The 21151-nt window shown below is 41.0% G+C and overlaps 1 protein-coding gene across 1 annotated transcript; it reads right to left on the bottom strand.

Moving 5' to 3' along the window:
• Window positions 1-230: 230 nt before the first annotated feature.
• LOC114632988 (vomeronasal type-2 receptor 26-like) lies at window positions 231-20788 on the bottom strand. The gene is made up of 5 exons (XM_028781590.1): window positions 20510-20788; window positions 15721-16518; window positions 7511-7750; window positions 4869-4992; window positions 231-1279 (listed from the first exon to the last, which is right to left on the bottom strand). The coding sequence occupies exons 1-5, from the start codon at window positions 20651-20653 to the stop codon at window positions 231-233; spliced, it is 2355 nt and encodes a 784-aa protein (XP_028637423.1). The 5' UTR covers window positions 20654-20788.
• Window positions 20789-21151: the final 363 nt, after the last annotated feature.

Here is a 21151-nt window from a genome sequence, read left to right as displayed (position 1 = left end):
CACTACATCCAATATGTGTGTCCTGGGATCACACTCAAATTGCCATACTTAACTGGCAAGCATTTTTACCCATTGAAAATTATTCCAAGTTCCTTTTTCCAAGTTTCTTAATTGTGATGACTTTTAGCAATACATAGGAAGAGAATAGTCAGTGACCATCTAAAACCCACTCGAAACCTAATTGTCATTTGTCTTGTTCTAAGTATCTCAGTTTAATCTTGATCTGTCATTTAAATAGCTTTTGATCCACACAAAAACAGCGAGCTGAAATCATGCACTTCATCCAGGTGACTCCCCTGAGGACTAGATCTTGAGGCATTTTGGTGATTTGGGGGGACATGCCTTCTCTGGAGCATCTCATCCTGTTTTTCTTGCTGTGCCTGGTGGCCTAGCCTTAGCCAAGCAGGGGTGTTTTTCTCTGGTTTCAGCAAGATGATGTAGCACTTAGGGATGAAGATGCCACCTAGAAGTCCAGCAGTGGAGGCCAGGATGGAGAAGATTTCTACAGCCACAGTGGACTTCCCTCGGGCACTGTGGTACAGGGGCAGGAAGGCTGTCCAGACACTGCAGAAGAGCAGCATGCTGAAGGTGAGGAACTTGGTCTCATTGAAGACATCTGGAAGACCCCTAGCCAGAAAAGCCACAGAGAAGGTACCTCCTGCCAGGAAACCCAAGTAGCCCAGTACACAGAAGAAGGTGATACCAGAACCCTCCTGACACTGGATGACAATGTGCTGGGGCTCTGAGATCATATCCCTGTCTGGGAATGGTGGGGAAGTCACCAACCAGACTCCACAAAGAACAACTTGTATTAAGGAAGCAATGAGGACCACTGAGGTTGAAGCACCAGGGCTCAGGCACACCTGGATCCTGCTCACTGGCCTGGTGACTCTGAAGGCCAAGACTACTGTGAGAGTCTTGGCCAGAACAGAGGAGACAGCCACTGTGAACACCACAGCAAAGGTGGTCTGACGGAGGAGGCAGGTGGTGACAGTGGGTCTCCCAAGGAACAGCAAGGCACACAGGGCGCATAGGCAAAGAGAGATCAGGAGGAAGTAGCTGAGAGTTCTGTTGTTGGCCTTGACCACAGGTGTATCCCGATGCTTCAGAAACACTCCAAGAACCAGGACAGCCAGACCAGCCAGCAAGAGTGCCACCAAAGCCAGTATGAATCCCAATGGTTCCTCAAAGGCCAGGAAGATCTCTGTCCTGGGCAGGCAATGGTCTCTGGTATGGCTCGAGTACTGCTCCTTGGGACACAGAAGGCATCTCTTCATGTCTGTGGGAGACACAATGACACCATTTCAGTAACACTATAGGAACTACACTAGCTCTGAAGGAAGGTATCCTAAGTGCTAATTGCTCTTGCAGCTTTTCCATCAATTCATGTATTTATGAATTATTCTTGGTGTCCAGGTTTGGAATTGGTAATATTAGAGGCAGAGGCACAAAAATAAACTTTCACACTCTGTATCTATTTTATGCGAGTTTTTTTTTTCTACCTTAAAACTGTGTCTTCTCTAACTCAGCCTAGCCTTGAACTGGCTGATTTCAGATTACCTTGAATTCCTCAGCGTTCTTCCTTACCCTTTTAAGTGCTGTGGTTAGAAAACTGCCCCACTATATCTAACTTATGTGAGTTGGTGTGTGCGTGCATGCATGTGTGTGTGTGTGCGCACGTGTGTGTGCATGCTTGTATGTTGATACACATTTGTTGTGGATGCACGTGCACGTGGAGACCAGAGATTATTGATTGTCATCACATATTATTTCTCAATCATTCTCACACATCATTATTTTTTTAGTCAAACATTTCAATTATATATATATACGTATATATATATATTTCTTTTTATTTTTTGTTTTTCATTTTTCTGGATGGACAGGGTTTCTCTGGATGTGGCCTTGGCCATTTTCAGACTCACTCTGTAGACTAGGCTGCTTTCAAACTCACTTATAAAGATCAGCTAGCCTCTGATTTCCAATGCTGGGACTCAAGGCCCACAGCACTATCACCCTGTGATGCCATGTTTCTTGATATGGGGCAAAGGGTAAGCAGTGTTTGTCCAATAGGACAATTCATTAGGCTGTGAATTTTGGATCATTCACTTGTCCTACTCAATAAAGCACTTACTTAAGAACAATTATAAGAGTAGCATTCTCTTTTTTGTGGAATTTAGTTTGAGGAAAATTGGCTGTTCTTTGAAAGTCTGGTAGAAGTCTACACTACAACTATCTAGCCCAGGGCTTTTTTATATTTTTCTTTTTTTGGGGGGGGAGAATTTTAATGACTGCTTCTATTTCTTTAGGTGTTATGGGGGCATTTAAGTAGTTTACCTGATCTTTATTTAACTTTAACATTCGTTAGTGGTATCTGTCTAGAAAATCATCCACTTCATTAAGACTTTCCAATTTTGTGGAGTACAGGCTTCTGAAGTAAGACCTAACATTTCTCTGAATTTCCTCAGTGTCTGTTGATAGGTCTCTCCTTTCACTTCTGATTTTGTTTATTTGGATATACTCTCTGTCTTTTGGTTAGTTTGGCTAAGGGCTTGTCTATCTTGTTGGTTTTCTCAAAGAACCAGTTTTTGGTTTCACTGATTCTTTGTGTTGTTCTCTTTGTTCCTAAGTGATTGATGTCAGCTCTGATTTTGATTATTTCCTGCCTTCTACTTCTCTTTGGTCTGCTGAATTCTTTTCTCCTAGAGCTTTCAGGTATACTTTAAAATTACTAGTATGAGAACTTTCTGATTTCTTATGAAGGAATTTTGTGCTATGAACATTCCTCTAACCACTGATTTCATTGTGTCCCGTAAATTTGGGTATCTTGTGCCTTTATTTTCATTGAATTCTAGAAAGTCTTTAATTTCTTTCTTTATTTCTTCCCTGTCCCAGAGATTACTGAGTAGAGAGTTGTTCAATTTACATGATTGTGTAGGTTTATCCAGTGTTTCTCTTGTTGTTGAAGTCCAGGTTTAAACTATGGTTGTCTGAGAAGATATAGGGTATAGGGCATTATTTTGATTTTCTCATACTTGTTGATGCTTGCTTTGTTACCAACTATATGGTCAACTTTGGAGAAGGATCCATGAGGTGTGAGATGAAGGTATATTATTTTGTGTTTGGGTGAAATATTCTATAGATTTCTGTTAGGTCCATTTGATTTTTAATGCCTATTAGTTTTGCTATTTCTTTTTAGTTTTTGTCCAGATGACCTGTCAATTGCTGAGAGTGGGCTATTGAAGTCTTCCACTATTAAATCACACTATTGAATGTGTGATTTAAAACTTTAGCAATATTTCTTTTACAAATGTGGGTTCCATTGTGCTTGGGGCATAAATATTCAGAATTGAGATATTACCTTGGTAGATTTTTATTTTGATGAGTAGGAAATGTCCTTACCTGTCTCTTTTGATTATTTTTGGTTGAAAGTATATTTTAATTAGGTATTATAATGGGTAGTCCAGCTTACTTCTTGAGTCAATTTCCTTGGAAAACATTTTTTTCTAGATCTTTACTCTGAGGTAATATCTATCTTTTAATGCTGAAGTGTATTTCTTATATGTAGCAGGATAGTGGATCCTGTTTTGACACCCAGTCTGTTATTCTGTATCATTTTATTGGGGAACTGAGTTCATTGATGTTGATAGATATTAATGACAAGTGATTGTTATTTCCTGTTATTTTGATGTTGGTGGTGTTAGTATGTTTGCGTGTTTGTGGATGTTTCTGTGTATATGTGTGTTTATGTGTGCTTCCCTTGTTTTTGCTAGTATAGAATTACTTATTTCCTGTGTTTTCTTGGATGTACATCTCCTCCTTGGGTTGTTGAATTTGTGGATAGACTTTCTTTTAATTTGGCTTTGTCTTGAAGTGTTTCGTTTTCTACATCTATGGTGATTGAGAGTTTTGCTGGGTATAGTAGTCTAGATTGGCATCCAACAGAATAAACTAAACATGGACCCTTGGGGCTCCCAAAGACTGAACCAACAACCAAAGAACATACATGGACTAGACCTAGACCTCCCTGTACTTATATAGCAAATATGCAGCTTGGTCTTCATGTGAGTCCTGAATAACTGGAGTGGGAGCTATCCCAAAAGTTGTTGCTTGTCCATGAGATATGTTCTTGTAGCTGGGCTACCTTGTCTGGCTTCAGTGGGAGGGGATGTGTATAGCTCACAGAAACGTGATGTGCCAGGGTAGGGGGATAACCCAGGGAGCCTCCACCCACTCAGAGGAGAAATGAATTGTAGAAAAATTGTGGGAGGGGCTGACTGGAAGTGAATGGAATGAAAAGTGAATAAAATGATAATAAATAAAAACAAAATTAAATAAAAATAATGACATATTCAATGGTGTTCCTTCCTAATGTCTACTTAAAGCAGAGATTATATAACATCTCAGTAGATGAGCGCAGTGGTTTTCATCTCAGTAGATGAGAATTACCTCCATAGCTCACATATTTTGAATGTTTGATTCCTAGTTGATAGACTATAGGTGATGGATTGTGAGGTCTAGTCTTGTTGGAGATGTGTTTCTAACTGTGGTCTTTGAGAGTTCAAATAGCAGACCATGTCCAACTCTTCACATCTTTCCCCTACTGTGTCTGTGGATTAGCATAAAAGTTCTTAGTTACTACTGTAGTACCATTCCTGCCTGCCTGCTGCCATGTTTCCTGTCATTATGGTCATGAACTCAGCCTCTAAAACTCCTAGTAAAACCCCAGATCAATGCTCTTCTGTTAGAAGCTACCTTGGTCATAGTTTCTCTGCACAGCAGTAGAATAGTAACTAAGACAACGGAGAAATACAGGAGGCTCACAGTGCCCTCTGAGTCCCTCAGATTCCAGGTCCATATGCCCTTACCTCTTTGGTCTGCAAACTGTCCCTCGGGGCAGCGACTGCAATCAAAGCAGCAGTGGGGGGCTCCTAGTCGGGGCACTTGGCTGAATCCTGGAAGGCAGCTTTCACTGCAGATAGAGGTGGGGACCTAGTAACAGTGAGCATAGTGTCATTGTGACTCTCCAGAAAATCATGCTTAGCCTCACCCTGAGAAGCATAACAGAACAGTTTCCTCTGAGCCCACTATATGAGATGTCCTTCAGAAAACATATGTATTCTAAGAGATGCTAGACTACAGAAGTATGTAATAGGAGAAGGGCTACATATAGCTTCCTTGGCTAATGACTTCAAAAACTTAGCTAAACAGTCTTCCAATCTCTTTGTTGCACCTGCATCAACAATTGAAGGTACAGGGCTACAGAGATGGCTAAGCTATCAGACGTAAATACTACTCTCTCAGAGAAGCAGGGTTCAATTCTCATCACTCACAGAGCACTCACACTATAACTCCAGTTCCAGAGGATCCAATTCCCTCCTCTGGCTTCTGTAGATACCAGGTATACACATAATATATATGCAGGAAAATATGCATACATGCAAAATAAACTCTGAAAAGAAACTGTAATTTTATCAGACATTACAGAAGCACTGCCATGTCCTTGTGTCAAGTCATTCTGCTTATCTCAGTTACTCAGAAAACCATCATTTTTTATGTCTCCTTCTTTATTCTTTTTTTCTTTCTTTTGGACATAGTCCATAACCTGGACATGCGTCCCTTGCTACTCTTGGCTTTCTTTCTCTTTCTCTGAAGTTCCCTGTAGCCTTGTGACTGCTTGGTGGACTTCATGCCTAACTCAGAAGTTGTGGCTGTTTCAGTTCCTTTTCCCCATCTCCCTCCTTTGTGAAACTGTTGAGATTTACATTTTGACTGTCTTGTTTGTTATTTTTGCATATACTCTAGTAATTAAGTATCCTTGAGCTTCAGAAAAAAAATTTGCAGGTAGCAACTTCATTAACACCTTAGCATAGACATAGATACAGACACAGAACACACACACATAAACACACACACAGGCACACAACCACACACACATTCCCCCACTCTCATCCACAGTAGAGACCCACAAAGGCTGATTCAGTTTCTTTTAACACACCTCCAACTTTAGAAAAGGATTATCAAAATGACAGTGCAGAATCCTGAGATCTCTGCCATAGCAGAAGAGAGTAAAACAACTCCCCAGGTCAAGCACATTAAGAAGTATTCCATAAGAATCTCCTGAACACTTAGCATGTGTCCTTCATGCTTAACAAATCTATGAATCAGAACCTCATTCTAATGAAGAAATCCTTAAGATCATCATTGGCTGGAGATGCCACCAGGACAAACTTAGACAAAGTTGTAGAAGGAGGGGGATTCTTTGTTCACTGGCATAGGAGAGGAAACTAAAGCCTTTCTATGCAGAAGATTACACACATAGATATCTCTATCTCAAAATAGATGATTTATTAACATTTGCTAATAAATATAAGCATTTAAACCTCAAATTATTTCCCAAAGTCTTGTGTATTTTGGACCACTATTAACAGATGCATCTGACATAATCAATGGATCAATTCCTCAGTAGACTCATAATTTGATGAACCATTGTAGGTAGAAATAGGACATGGGGCCTAATTGGAGGAAGAGAGTAACAGGGGCTATGCACTAGTAAGATCTAACTTATTTATCTATCTAATCTATCTGTAGCCTCACCTCCCACTTCCTGGGTCCCATGAATTGGGAACCCTCTTCCACTACGCATTCCTACTGCCAAGACATATTGCCTCAACCACATACACCCAAAGCAATGGATCCATATGGCCTTGGACTTCTCACACCATGAGTTAATAAAAACCTTTCCTCACTTCAAACCGCTTATAGGGTATTTATTATGGTTGAGAACATCTAACACAGCAAGTAACCTGAGAGTGTCTGCTGAGTCCATTTCTCAGGTGGCCCATGGGAAGGTGTCTGGTTTAGTGGGTCACTCTCTTGCTCTTCACAGAGCAGGTCCTGAACATAGACAATGATAATACTCTCAAAAGATCACCAGGTACAGATTCTGATTCTATTTTGGGAGTCTAGCATATTCTTTCCCCCCATTTTACACAGGTTGTATTGTGTAATTATGTGTATGTGTGTCTTTCCATTTATATGTTGATCACGTGCACGTATGTATGTATGAGTGCATGTGGAGGCCCAAGGATAATGTTGGGAATCATCCTCCATTGCTTTTCCACTATGGACACTGAGGCATAAGTAAAACTCTGAGATAACTGATATGGTGAATCTTATTTGCTAGCTTGTTTTGGGCATCTCCTTGTCTTCAACTTCCAAGAAGAAAATTACATGGGGACTACACTGCCCAATCCACATATACAAGTGTTCTGGAGACCTAATGTTTGCATAAGAAATACTTTAACTGCTAAGCCATTTCTCTAACTCCAGCTCTGATATATTTATTTTTACTGGTGAGTACCATTCAGACAATGTTCTTTTATGAGGTAAAGAGTATAGTCAGTTATAATTGACTGTTCCTATCTAGAGTGGCATCTACTTCATGCATACGCAGACATCAAGAATCCTGCACTTTGAATTTTCCTGTGACTTTAACACAGTAACACACAGGAGTCATCTCTGCATCTAGGCAACTCACTTGGAGATCCTCCTTCAACTGCACCATCATTTTGTTCTCTGCAGAGGCTTGAGGGTCTATGATGCCTACATGGACCAAGTGGAATATGCCCTTGGGGATCCTCTGCCCTTGGAGAACGTCAAATTTTGACACCAAATCTCCATTGGCATCAAACATAATCTCAATTCCATCAGGAGTCTTGAAGTGCACCTTTCTGAGTGTATGAAGCAGCTGAGGAAGAATGGGAAATATTTTAGACTGGTCAGTACCAGTGTCCAGGGTCTTATCCAAAATTTCACAGGCCATTTACTTCTGCAATGATACAAAGCCTCCTCATCTTAGGACTGGCTCCAGTAGCCAGTAAGTATAAGTGAGCTTAAATGTGTGATACTTACAGAGACTCACAAAAATGTTCTAGCTTTTATAAAGTAATAATTTATAATAACTAATCTAGATATTTTAAAATCTCTTTCTGTCTCTCTCTGTCTCTGTCTCTCTTTGTATGTGGGTGCATACAGCTCACACACTTTAAGCATTTCAGAGGACAGCTGTCAGTTGTGTTATCTCCTTATGCTGCCATATGTTTTCCAGGAATCCAACTTAGGCTTGGCTACAAATTCCATTATCATCTCACCAGCCTTAAATTTAAATCCCTAAACATCACAATGTGATGCCGGCTCCAAGGTCTCATTTGGCTGTGCACTACTATCTCAAAACTTACCATCAGACTCTTCAGACTCCAAACCCTAGCAAGGCTTCCACAGACTGGCCCCAGCCGACCTAGGCCTCCCAATCACTCTGACAAGTCTGTCCCACTCCTTTAGCCCCACACATGTGATTCATCTTATTTGTCTCCACTCTAGGGTATTGGTACATGCTATCCCTGCCATATGCAATGCTATTACTTCTTTCCATGGTGAAATTTCTCATTTTCTGCTTGGAACTCAGATATTTCCTGACAGAGAGAACTTCTCAGACCATATTCAGCCCTTCTCTTGCTTCTCACTCCTTCTACTTTACATTTTTTTCATAGATTACTCACACAGTAATCACCAACCTCCTTTTGTTTATTTTGTGACAATATCTTGCTGTGTAGCAGATTGGCCTTGAACTTGATTCTCTTGCCTTGACCTCTTGAGTGCTAGGAGGCTTGGATCACCAAACCAGGAGTCATGTAATTTCTAATCAGTCACTCTCAGCCCAAAATGCCAACAACTATCACTGTCCATCTGGCTCAAAATCATATGTATCTTCTCCAGGCACATGGTAGAGACTCAAGTCACCTGAATGGAGGTAATTAAAACATACTCCTTCTAGGCCACCAATCTTAACATGTTTACCCTCAGTGGATCGCAGAAGATAGACAGGTAGATAGAAATAAGGTGGAGTCAGAATGCACAAAAGGCATTATATAAATGTATGAAATTGCTATTCCCTCTGCCCAAACACCATCTTCCTTCTGGTCTGTACCTCCACCAGATTGGCATGCCTGCCCCTTTCCAATACCCCATTGCCTGCATGTCTCCCAGGAGGTCTGCCATAACCAGGGACACAGGTAAGATCCCCATCTCAACATCCATATTAGATAGGACCCCCACAGAGCCCAGCAGATGTGGGATCTATCCTATCTGCCCTAGCCCCATCTTCCCGCTGGGCTGCAACCTCACCTGGGGCAGATTGCCATGCCTGCCCCTCTCTTATACCCCATAGTCTGCCTGTTTCCAAGGAGGTTAGACATAGCCAGGGACACAGGAGGTTCGTCCTAACCAGAGATACAGGAGGACTGCCCTAACCAGAGATACAGGTGGACTGCTCTAACACATGAGGCCCATCACAACCAGAGACAGCACTGTCTGACTCCCAGGAGGCTTGGTCTAACCTTTTCACAGAGCTCTACCTGCCTTCAAGGAGGTAGATTACAGTCAGAGACACCCAGGCCAGTTAACACCAGAGCAAACAGATGACAAGAGGCAAGCACAAGAAATGAGAAACAGAAGCCAGTATAATTTGGCACCATTAGAACCCAGTTCTCCTACCACAGCAAGCCCTGGGTACACTAGCACACCTGAAAAGCAAGATTCTGACCTAAAATATCATCTCATGAAGATTATAGAGGCCTTTAAGGAGGATATAAATAACTCCCTTAGGGAAGTACAGGAAAAGACAGGCAAACAGGTAGGAGCCCTGAAACAGGAAACAAATAAGTTCCTCAAAGAAATATAGGAAAACACAATCAAACAAGTGAAGAATTTGAAAAAAAAATGGCTCAAGACCTAAAAATGGAAATAGAAACAATAAAGAAATCACAAATAGAGTCAACTCTGGAGATGAAAAACCTAGGAAAGAAATCAGGAGCTACAAATGCAAGCATCACCAATAGAATACAAGAGGTAGAAGAGAGAATCTCTGGTGTAGAAGATACCATAGAAGATATCAACACAACAGTCAAAGAAAATACAAAGTGTAAAAAGTTCTTAAAAGATTAAATCTAAAAATAATTGGAATAGAAGAAGGTGAAGATTCCCAGTCAGAAAACGTCTTCAATAAAATCATAGAAGAAAACCTCCCTAACCTAAGGAAGGAGATGAGAGATGGCCATAAATGCACAAAAAACTTACAGAACACCAAACACATTAGACCAGAAAAGAAAATCCTCCATCACATAGTAATCAAAACACAAAATACACAGAACAAAAAAAGATGAATACTAAAAGCTGTAAGAGGACCAGGCCAAGTAACATATAAAGGCAGATCTATCAGAATTATACCAGACTTTTCAATGGAGACTCTAAAAGCCAGAAGATCCTGGACAGATGTCATAATGACTCTAAGAGAACAAAAATGCCAGCCCAGGCTACTATACCCAGCAAAACTCTCAATCACCATAGATAGAGAAACCAAGATATTCTATGACAAAACCAAATTAAATAATATCTTTCTACTAATTCAGCCCTACAGATGATATTAGAAGGAAAACTCCAACAGAAGGAGGGTAATTACACCCAAGAAAACAAAAGAAATTAATTATCCCACAACAACCCCCACCCCAAAAGAGAAACACACACATAATACCACCTCTAAGAACAAAATTAACAGGAATTAACAATCACTGGTATCTAATATCTCTCAAAATCAATGGACTCAATTCCCCAATAAAAAGACACAGGCTAAAATGATGGATAAGAAAACAGGATCCACCATTTTGTTGCATATGAGAAACACACCTCAGTGACAATGACAGACATTACTTCAGAGTAAAGTGTTGGAAAAAAAGTTTTCCAAGCAAATGTACCCAAGAAACAAGCTGGAGTAGCCAATCTGATAGCCAGTAGAATAGACTTTCAATTAAAAATTTTTAAAAGAGACAGGGAAGGATACATCATACTCATCAAAGGAAAAACACACCAAGATGAAGTTTCAAGTTTGAGCATCTATGCCCCAAATGCAAGGGTGTTCACATTCATAAAAGAAACTTTACTAAATCTCAAAGCACACATTGAACCTCCCACAATAATAGTGGGAGACTATTATTACTAATACTCTCACTAATGGACATATTATTGAAAGAGAAACTAAATAGAGACACAGTGAAACTAACAGAAGTTATGAACCAAATAGATTTAACAGATATTTATAGAACATTTCACTGTAAAACAGAAGAATATATATATCTTCTTCTCCGCATCTCATGGAACCTTCTCCAAAATTAATCATATAATCATATACAAAACAAGCCTCAACAGATACAAGAAGATTGAAATAATCCTGTGCATTCTATCACATGACAAGTTAAGGCTGCCCACTTCTCCCCATCTACTCATTACAGTACTTTAAATTACTAGAGCAATTACTCAACAAAATGAATCAAAGGGAAACAAATTGGAAGGGAACAAGTGAAAGTATCTCTGTTTGTGGATGATATGGTAGTATACATAAGTGAGCCCAAAAATTCTACCCAAGAACTCCTATAGCTGATAAACAACTTCAGCCAAGTGGTTGGGTATAAAATTAAGTCAAACAAATCAGCAGCCTTTCTTTATACAAATAAAAAATGGCTGAGACAGAAATTATGGTAACAACACCCTTCACAATAGCCATGAATAATATAAAACATCTTGGTATACTTCTAACTAAGCAAATGATAGATCTATATGTTAAGAACTTCAAGTCCTTGAAGAACAAAATTGAAGATCTCAGTAGATGAAATGATCTCTCATACTCATGGATCAGTAGGATTGACATAGTGAAAATGTCCATCTTACCAAGAGCAATGTCTGCAATTCAATGAAATTCCCATCAAAATCCCAACACAATTCTCCACAGACATGTAAAGAGCAATTCTCAACTTCATATTGGGAAACAAAAAACACAGGATAGTGAAAACAATTCTCAACTATAAAAGAATTTCTGAGGGAATCGCCATCTCTGACTGCAAGCGCAACTACAGAGCAATAGTGATAAAAGTTGCATGGTATTGGTACAAAGACACGTTAATCAATATAATATAATTGAAGCTCTAGAAATAAGCCCACACACCTATTAACACTTGGTCTTTGACAAATAGCCAAAACTATCCAGTGGAAAATAGCATGCATCTTCAACTAATCATGCTGGCCTAAGAGGTGGTCTGCATGTTGAAGAATTCAAATTGATCCATATTTATTGCCTTGTACAAAATTCAATTCTAAGTGGATCAAGGACTTCAACATAAAACCAGATACACCGATTCTAATTGAAGAGAAAATGGGAAATAGACTTGAACATGTTTGCACAGGGAAAAATTTCCTGAACAGAACACCAAATGGCTCAAGCTCTAAGATCAACAGTTGACAAATGGGATTTCATGAAACCAAATGACACTATCAATAGGATAAAATGGTAACATACAGATTGTGAAAAGAACTTCACCAACCCTACATCTGATAGAAGGCTAATATTCAAAATATACAAAGAACTCGAGAAGTTAGACTCCAAAAAACCAATTAACCCTATTAAAAAGTTGGGTACAGAGCTAAACAGAATTCTCAACAGAGGAATCTCAAATGGCCCAGAAGCACTTAAAGAAATGTTCAACATTCTTAGTCATCATGGAAATGCAAATCAAAATGACCCTGAGATTCCACCTTACACCAGTCAGAATGGCCAAGATCAAAAACTCAAGTGATAGTACATGCTGGAGAGGATGTGGAGATAGATAACACTCCTCCATTACTGGTCGGATTGCAAATTCTGGTGGTGGGGGTGCAACAACTCTGGAAATCAATCTGGTGGTTCCTCAGAAAATTGGAAATAGTTCTATATGAAAACCCTGCTGTACTACTACTGGCCATCTACCAAAAAAAAAAAATGGTCCACCATATCACAAGGACATGTGCTTCAGTATGTTCATAGCATCCTTATTTGTAACAACCAGAAGCTGGAAACAGCCCATATATCCCTCAACTGAAGAATAGATACAGAAAATGTGTTTCAGTTACACAATGGAATACTATTCAGCTATTATAGAAAGACATCATGAACTTTTCAGACAAATGGATGGAACTAGAAAATATCCTGTGTAATGTAACCCAGACTCAAAAGGACATGCATGGTATGTATTCACTGATAAGTGGATATAATTCCAAAAGTACAGAATATCCATGATACAACTCAGACCATATGAAGCTTAACAAGAAGGCAGGTCCAAGTGTGGATGTTTCAATGCCACTCAGAAGGGGGAACAAAATAAGCATGGGAGGTAGAAGGAGGTGGAGGTATGGAAGGAGACTGGAGAGAAGTCCGAAGGGCCAGGAGAATGAATGGAAATATGCAGCAGCAGGAGGGGTGAAGGCCAGGGGTATCCTCTAGAAAGTCCCAAAGACCTGAGATGTGAGAGGTTCCCAGAATTCAGTGGAGATGACCTTAGCCAAAATGCCCAACAGTGGGGAGATGGAACCTGAAGAGACCACCCCCAGTAGATAGATATGGGACCCATTTGAGGCATGGGTCCACTCACCCATCTTAAAAAACTTTGACCCAGAATTGTTCCTGTCTAAAGGAAATGTAGGGACAAAAATGTAGCAGAGACTGAAGAAAAGGCCGTCCAGTTACTGGCACAACTTGGGATCCATCCCATGTGTAGGCACCAAACCCTGACACTATTACTGATGCCATCTTGTGCTTGCAGACAGGAGCCTAGCATGGCTGCTCTCTGAGAGGCTCTACCAGAGGCTGACTGAGATAGATGCAGATAGTTACAGCCAAGCACTGGACTGAAGTCAGAGACACCTATGGAAGAGTTAGGGGGAAGATTGAAGGAGCTGAAGGGGATTGTAACCCCATAGGAAGAACAACAGCATCAACTAACCAGGACCCCTCAGAGTTCCCAAAGACTAAGCCACCAATCCAAAAGCATACATGGGCTGTCCCTGGCTCATATGTAGCAGAGGACTGCCTTGTCTGTTGTCAGTGGGAGAGAATACACCTAATCCTGTAGAAACTTGATGCCCCAGAGAAGGGGGATGCTGGCAGGTGTGAGGTGGAGGTGGGCGGATGGGTAGGAGAGTTTCCACTCAGAAGCAAAGGGGAGGAGGATGGGGTAAAGAACTCCTGGAAGTGGGTGTGAGGCAGAGGACCATGCCAGGACACTTAGTAAGGTCAAGTGGGTTCAGAAACCCCAGTATCCTCATACCTGAGGATGGTAGCTGTTTCACCCACTTCTGACCAGGTTCCTGTCCTGGAACACATGACCACAGCACCCTGTGGAGAGTTTCATGACAATCAGTCATGTAGGGGCAGTTCCTGAATCCCTTCCACATGCAGATGAGGCATCCCTAACATCTCAGATCAAGCCAATAGAAAACATCTGCTTTTACTCCAACCTACCCCAATATGTGTATAAGACTCTGTCTACAAGGAATAAAATGCAAGAGTTATTTCATCAAAGATTGTCTGAGAGTGTCAGTCATATAAGAGCCGTAACACTTTTGGGGAAGAGAGTTCTCTTCCTAAGCTTTTGCTGGTCACTTCCCACTCAGTGGTCCTGGCCTTGGCTCCTAATGTCCCACTAGTTAGCAGAAGCTATCTCCCTAGCTCCAGATAGCATCCTGCTGCACCAAATCTGGAGCATTGGTGGGGGGCAGTGTTGAAGAGACCCAGCAGCTTACCCAGATCCAACTCCCCTTCCCTGCTCATCCCAGTCCACCACATAGTGTCCTGCCACTCCAGAGCAGCACTGGCCTTGGAAGATTGGCTTCTTCTTCCCTTCTGAAAGTGCAACTCTTTGGTCTTTGGCCACTCTGGCTGGGCAATAGCTCGACATATTTCCACAGATAGCATCCAGTACACAGACTGGCAAGGGGGGCACCAGGAAGGGGACAACATTTGAAATGTAAGTAAATAAAGTAATTTAATAAAAAAGTATGAAATTATCAAATAATACTTTAAAATACAAAAAAAAGGTAAGGATGCGGGAGTTGGTTCAGTGTTTAAAGCACTTGCTACAGAAGCTTGAGGATAGGACTACAAATATCCAGAACCCCTAAATGTCAGATGAATGTGGTAGCTCCTCTGTAATTACAGCTTCAGAGAGTGGAGACAGGAGATGCTCAAAGTAGGCTGGCTAGCAGGATTAGCCATATCAATAACGTCTGTGTTTTAGTGAGAGAACATGTGTGAAAGAATAAGGTAGAAGAGTGTTGAAGGGTAACTTTTCATATCATCCTCAGACCTTTCCACATGTGTGAACATACCTGTGCATACCTTCCACATGTTCCTGCATGCCTACACACATAAGCTCCTACACTGATTAGTCAATCAGTCAACCAACCAACCAACCAACCAAGCAACCAACCAACCAACCAACCAACAGCATTTGCTTTTTGTTTGAAATTCTGATTTGTATCATGACTATATTAAAAATCATCCTCTGTTTATGAAAACTCGAATTTGGGACAGTAGAAAAATGTAATATCTGAAATTTTAATTTACTAGGTATCTTGTATTGGCTAAGTCAGGTAACACCATAGGGACTGGGATCACCTGAGATCACACACATAGCATGGTATCTTATCTAATGCAGGTTCTGAGATGCTTCTCAATTGAGAGGATGAGACATCCTTAATGAAGGATATGGTCTGCTACACCTTTATAGATTAGTATAAACTATTGTCCCTGTTCCCTGACCACTCCAGAATCATTCACTCCAAACATCTCTCTCTTACCTGCCAGGGATGGAAGTCCTGGGAGTCTGTACCTTTCCCATCCTGGTGCTCACAGGCTAGCATATCATGTAGGGCATGGGCAATGCTGTACACAGCTGTGTAAGCAGCATCAATTTTACTCACTTCTGGGAAAGGATGAGGCTTGTTTTTCAGACTCTCATTCCCTGAGCATAACTGGACACCCTCTGTCACTGTGATGTTCTGGTAGGGCCATGTACAATCAAAGGTGAACTCCCAGAACTTCTTTATAAACATGTCTTCTGGGGTCTGGCTGGGGCGCAGGTGAGCGAGGAACTCAGGGAAGCCAATTGCCCTGCTGCTATGAGGCAAAAGGCTAAATGTGCCTTGCAAGACCTGGGAAATGCCTGGAATAGTTAGGGCGAGTGCCATGTGCAGAGTGTCCTTGCTTACCCATACCTGTCCTGAGACAGAGACAGCCAGTAAACCATGCAGGATGAGCTGGAAATTTGAATTGCTTAGGAAAACCAGAACAACTCTGGCTGTACATTTTTGCATCTTCTCAATAGTCTCTTCAATTTTAGCCAAGGACTGATGGGAAGGGACATGGAGGTGAAACTCAATGCAAACACCAGCTAGGGTCAGCATCTGAGTGGCCAGAGAGCTGGCCTGCTGTCCAAAGTCATCATCATGGGCCAATATGATCACCCAGGACCACTGAAAGTGAATTATCAGCTGGGTAACTGCATGGGATGATGTAAGGTCACTAGTTAGGGTCCGAAGAAAAGATGGAAACTGGATCTTGTCACTCAGGCTGGGTAGTGATGATCCATGACTGACCTGTCAAGGAAGAGCCAGGAAATATGAGAATGGATGAGATCCTGGACTCAGGTGAAACCTGATGGTCTGGATTGATTGTGAGAAGAAGGGGCTGAATGAGGTAGCTCATCAGCTCCAGCACTTGCTCTTCTTGTAGAAGACCTCAATTAGATTACCAACACTTACATCAGGTGGCTAACAACTGCCTATAACTACAGCCCCAGGAAATCTCATGCTGTCTCTGGATTTCCCTGGTAACTGTGGCATAGACACACACAGACATATACACATATAAGAAAGAGTGTATTAAAATCTAAAATATGAAGATATGTATGAACACACTTGAACATCATACTTTGGGAATTGTGCTGACTCTACCAATCAGTTATGTGCCTCTCAATGGCTCATTATCCCTGACATTCCTGTGGCTCCTGTAGTAAAGTCCAGAACCATAGTTCTTCTTGTTCTCCCCTCAATATCTGTCCTTTCCACTGCCCCTTCACATTTTGCTCCTGAATCTCAGCTAGGCTTGGTTTGACTCTCTGGTTTGTACACAAATGCTGAGTTGTTCTTTTAAAATTTGTCTGTTATGATATTATGGTGTGTGTGTGTGTGTGTGTGTGTGTGTGTGTGTACCTTTGATGATGCATGGATGTCAGAAAAAAATTATGGAGGACTGTTTTTCTTATTCCACCAGGTTTGCTGGGGCTTAAACTCAAGTCCTCAGGCTTGGTAGCAAGCACTTTTACCTGATGAGCTTTCTGGCTGTTCATAGTAAGAACCAATAAGTTATGGGCTCTTATCAGACCACCATTGTGTGCCTTTTAATGTTTGAAAGAAAACGGAGTCTGATTTGTCAATTTGTCGAGGAAATAATGGTACAATGTTCTCAAAAGAGATGGTTCTTCGAGATGTGACAACTGGGGTTCTTTGTCTGTGTTTTTTTGTGAGAGGCTCAGATGTGGCTGCAAAGCCTCACAGTATGTATTGAAAACCTTCTCCTGCCACTACAAAATCTACAATTGTTCTACAGTCTTAACACAAAAGCCCTAGTATCTTGTTGGTTCAAATGGAGGGATACAATTGACTCAATTTCAAAAACATTGTCATGCTAATCTGTCCCATGAAACATACACTATTAATTGAAAAATTATATTTCAATAGAAATATTATGATAACTTATACTAAAATCAATTGATTGTTTTTCTGAAAATCAAACTCTTACTATTTTCCATGTGTGAGGGTTTTGCCTGCGTTTATGACTATACATCACATGTGTGTCTGTAGTCCTTGGTGAACAGAAGAGGAGTCACATTGGTGGAAATAGATTTACAGACGGATGCGAGCAGCTAAGGAAATAAACTTATGTCATCTGCAAGAGCAGACAATGGTCTCAACCTCTGAGCCATCTCTCCAGTTCCTGGAATTTAACTGAAGCTTATCCTGTAGCCCTACACATTAGAAAACAAGATGTTCTTTAAAAATGTTTAATATATCATGTTTCTGCTCTGGGCATGACAGTGCACAGCACTCAGGATCTGATGAAACAGGATTATGAGTTCAATGACAGGTTTGGTTACACAGAGAGATGCTGCTTCAACATGTACACACAGAGAGACAAACAGACACAGACACAAACACAGACAGACAGGCACACCCACACAGACAAGCATACAGATATGAATAAGGTCATGAATTTATTGACAGGTTTTGCTTAAAAGAGTCTCTCTACAAAGGTAGGTTTTTTTTTGTTTGTTTGTTTTGCTTTCTTCTTTTTTTTTGTCAGATATGAGTGTCCCAGCAAGGAAAGCTAATTAACATTTTAGTGATTGATTCTACGGTTCAACACAATTGCCATTTGGCTCAGTAATTCTATATACATTCCTAAGATGCCCAAAAGTACATAAGCATTAAAAAAAGAAAAGAAAGAAAGAAAGAAAAGCCCTATACTTGCGACTCATAGAAAACAGCATGCATGAGCCCCACAAAGACGAAACAGCTGAAGTAATGATTGTTGTTTGGTGTGACCAAGATACCTGACTTGAATGGGGAAGAGGTGCTTTAGGCTCACAGTTTGGGAAAATAGAATCCATATGGCAGTATACATGCAGCAGCATACGCTTCCATGGTAGCAGATATACACCAGGGAATTTTTACCTCCTATCTTGGTGGAACAGAAAGCAGAAAAAATACAGAAAGTGGGATCATGTATTGAAACTTAAGGTCCACCTATAGTGGCCCTCCTGAAGATCTCATAACCACCTAACATGGGCCCAGGGCTGGAGAAGTCTCCAAACACATGGGCATATTTCACCTTGAAAGGGATATGAACTTAAAAGGGATAAATAGATAAGCAAAACATGGTCTCTACATTAAAAAAAAAGGACAATTTTAAATTCTCAAGGCACATGAGTGTCTAAGCCCCTTCCCTGAGGACCTTCAACTACCAGGTTCCACCCACAGAACACTAACTCAACCCCTGCCCTACAGTGTGAAAAGCTCAAACCCAGGACTTGAACTCACCCCCCAGTTCTGGACTTGAAAACCCACCAATCCTGACCCTGGAAAGCTCTGCCTTGGAAGGCTCTACTCCCAAGAAACACTATATAAACCTTGTCTTCGGCTCAGTTCTCTGCTGCTTCTCACCTAGGCAGAGGCAGCCACCCTCCTTGATTCTTCCCTCCCAGTAAATCTCCTGTGTGCGGTTTGTTGCCATGTGACTTTCTGGTATTCCTTGGCTCTTGACTGCCAAGACACCATTCCTCTCAGAGCTGTATCACTTAACAATAATTGATGATAAGGAATAAAATGTTGGCACATGCTATAACATGGATGACCCTTGAAATTAGGCTCAGTGAAAGAAGCCAGTCCAGGTATAGTGAGTCTGTTCATATGAAATTTCTACAAAAGACAGATCCACAGAGACAGAAAGTAGTTTAGAGGTTGTCTCAGAGTAGGAATGATGGGATAGGGTAGCCAATTTGTTTGCGATGATGTCTCTGTCAGAAGATGAATATGTTCTCCGATCACCTGTAGGAATCATGCCAAGGCAAAAGCCACAGATGTGGTCATCTTAAATTGATAAATTATCCTCAAGTCACCTGTTAAAACTATGAAGTGAAAAGATGATTGTCAGATATGGGTACCCTTGTGGGAATGACAATGATGGTTTGGTTTCAGGGAACATAAATGGGGAAGATGGGAGCTAGTGGCATGAACCGAACTGCATAGACTCAAAGTCCAGTTACAGTTCCTATAGATAGACCTGATTACTGATACATTTCCCCTGTAAGCTGGGAAGATGCTTCTTCAGAGTAAGCTGTTTGCCACAAAGACTAGAAACCTGAGTTTAATCGCTAGAACCAAAATAGAAAAACCTGACTCCAAAAAGTTGTCTTCTGACATCCAAAAGGGCACCTAGGCATTGGTGTAGAGCACATATACAAACAAGCACACCTGTTCAAACACGAGCACACACAATAATAACAATAATAAATAAATAAGTAAATAAATAGCTGGAGAGATGGCTAAGTGGTTAGTTGACACTACTTGCTGCTATTTCAAAGGACCTGGATTCAATTTCCAGCACCCTTATGACAGCTAAAAATCAACTGGTACTACTGTTCTAGAGACTCCAATGACTCTTCTGAGTTCCATGGGCACAAGACACTCATGTGGTATATATATGTATGTGTATGTATATATATATATGTGTGTGTGTGTGTGTATGCAAAGTACTCAATATACATGAAATAAAAATAATTAAATCTATAATAATATTTTTTAATAGAAAAAAGAAAGTGTTTCAGTTTTTTTGTCAATGCAGGGGGATGATACTTCTCTTTTAAGTATCTATACATGGAGGAGAGAACCATGTTGGACATAGAGAATATTTCAGGGAACCTTGCTCTTCAACAGAGGGGCTCCTTACTGTGAACATCACCTAAATTTCACTACCATGATTAAGTGATTACACTACATTTATGAAGGAATAAGGGTTTGAGAAACTCACCTGAGGAAATTTGTACAGCCCCAGAAGTCTGGCCATGGAGACAGACAGGGATGACCGTGTATCCCCAACCAAGGCAACCTGAGGAGAGCCATGCTGGCATGTGTAGTTGGGGATAGGCTCCTCCTGTCCTGTGAGAAATCCCATTGTCTCATAGAGCGCTCCATGCACTGAGTCCCCAGAGTTTCGAATGGAGAAGCCAAGTGTCAAATTGGGCAACAAGTGAGCACTCCTATTAATCTCCTCAATGGCAAAGACGAAACTCTGGGCCACCCGGTAGCTCCATATGGAGACACTGAGGGAAAGAGAAGCTCACATTTATTCCTTGTTATGGGACATAATGGAACAAGAATGAACACTATGACTCAAGTGATCTGAGTAAAAATGTACATTTCCACAAACACTTGTACAGAAATGTGCACAGGAGAACATTCTAGAAGGGTCAAAGACGAGCCAGAGGGAAGGCAGAGACAGTAATCAAAGAGAGAGTTTCAGAAGACAGAAGGGACATTTGAAGATCTATCACATGCATGGGGTTTGGTGGTCCACTTGTTTAATCTCACCACTCAGGAGGCAGAGGCAGGTGGATCTTTGTGTGTCGTCTCCAACACAATGGATTACATAGCCAGACCCAGGTAGCCAGAG

The sequence above is a fragment of the Grammomys surdaster genome, unplaced genomic scaffold (assembly GCF_004785775.1).
Source record: "Grammomys surdaster isolate TR1022 unplaced genomic scaffold, NIH_TR_1.0 480, whole genome shotgun sequence".
Classification (NCBI taxonomy): domain Eukaryota; kingdom Metazoa; phylum Chordata; class Mammalia; order Rodentia; family Muridae; genus Grammomys; species Grammomys surdaster.
Note: the sequence above shows the minus strand (reverse complement) of the source record. Positions and strands in the feature narration are given on the sequence as shown.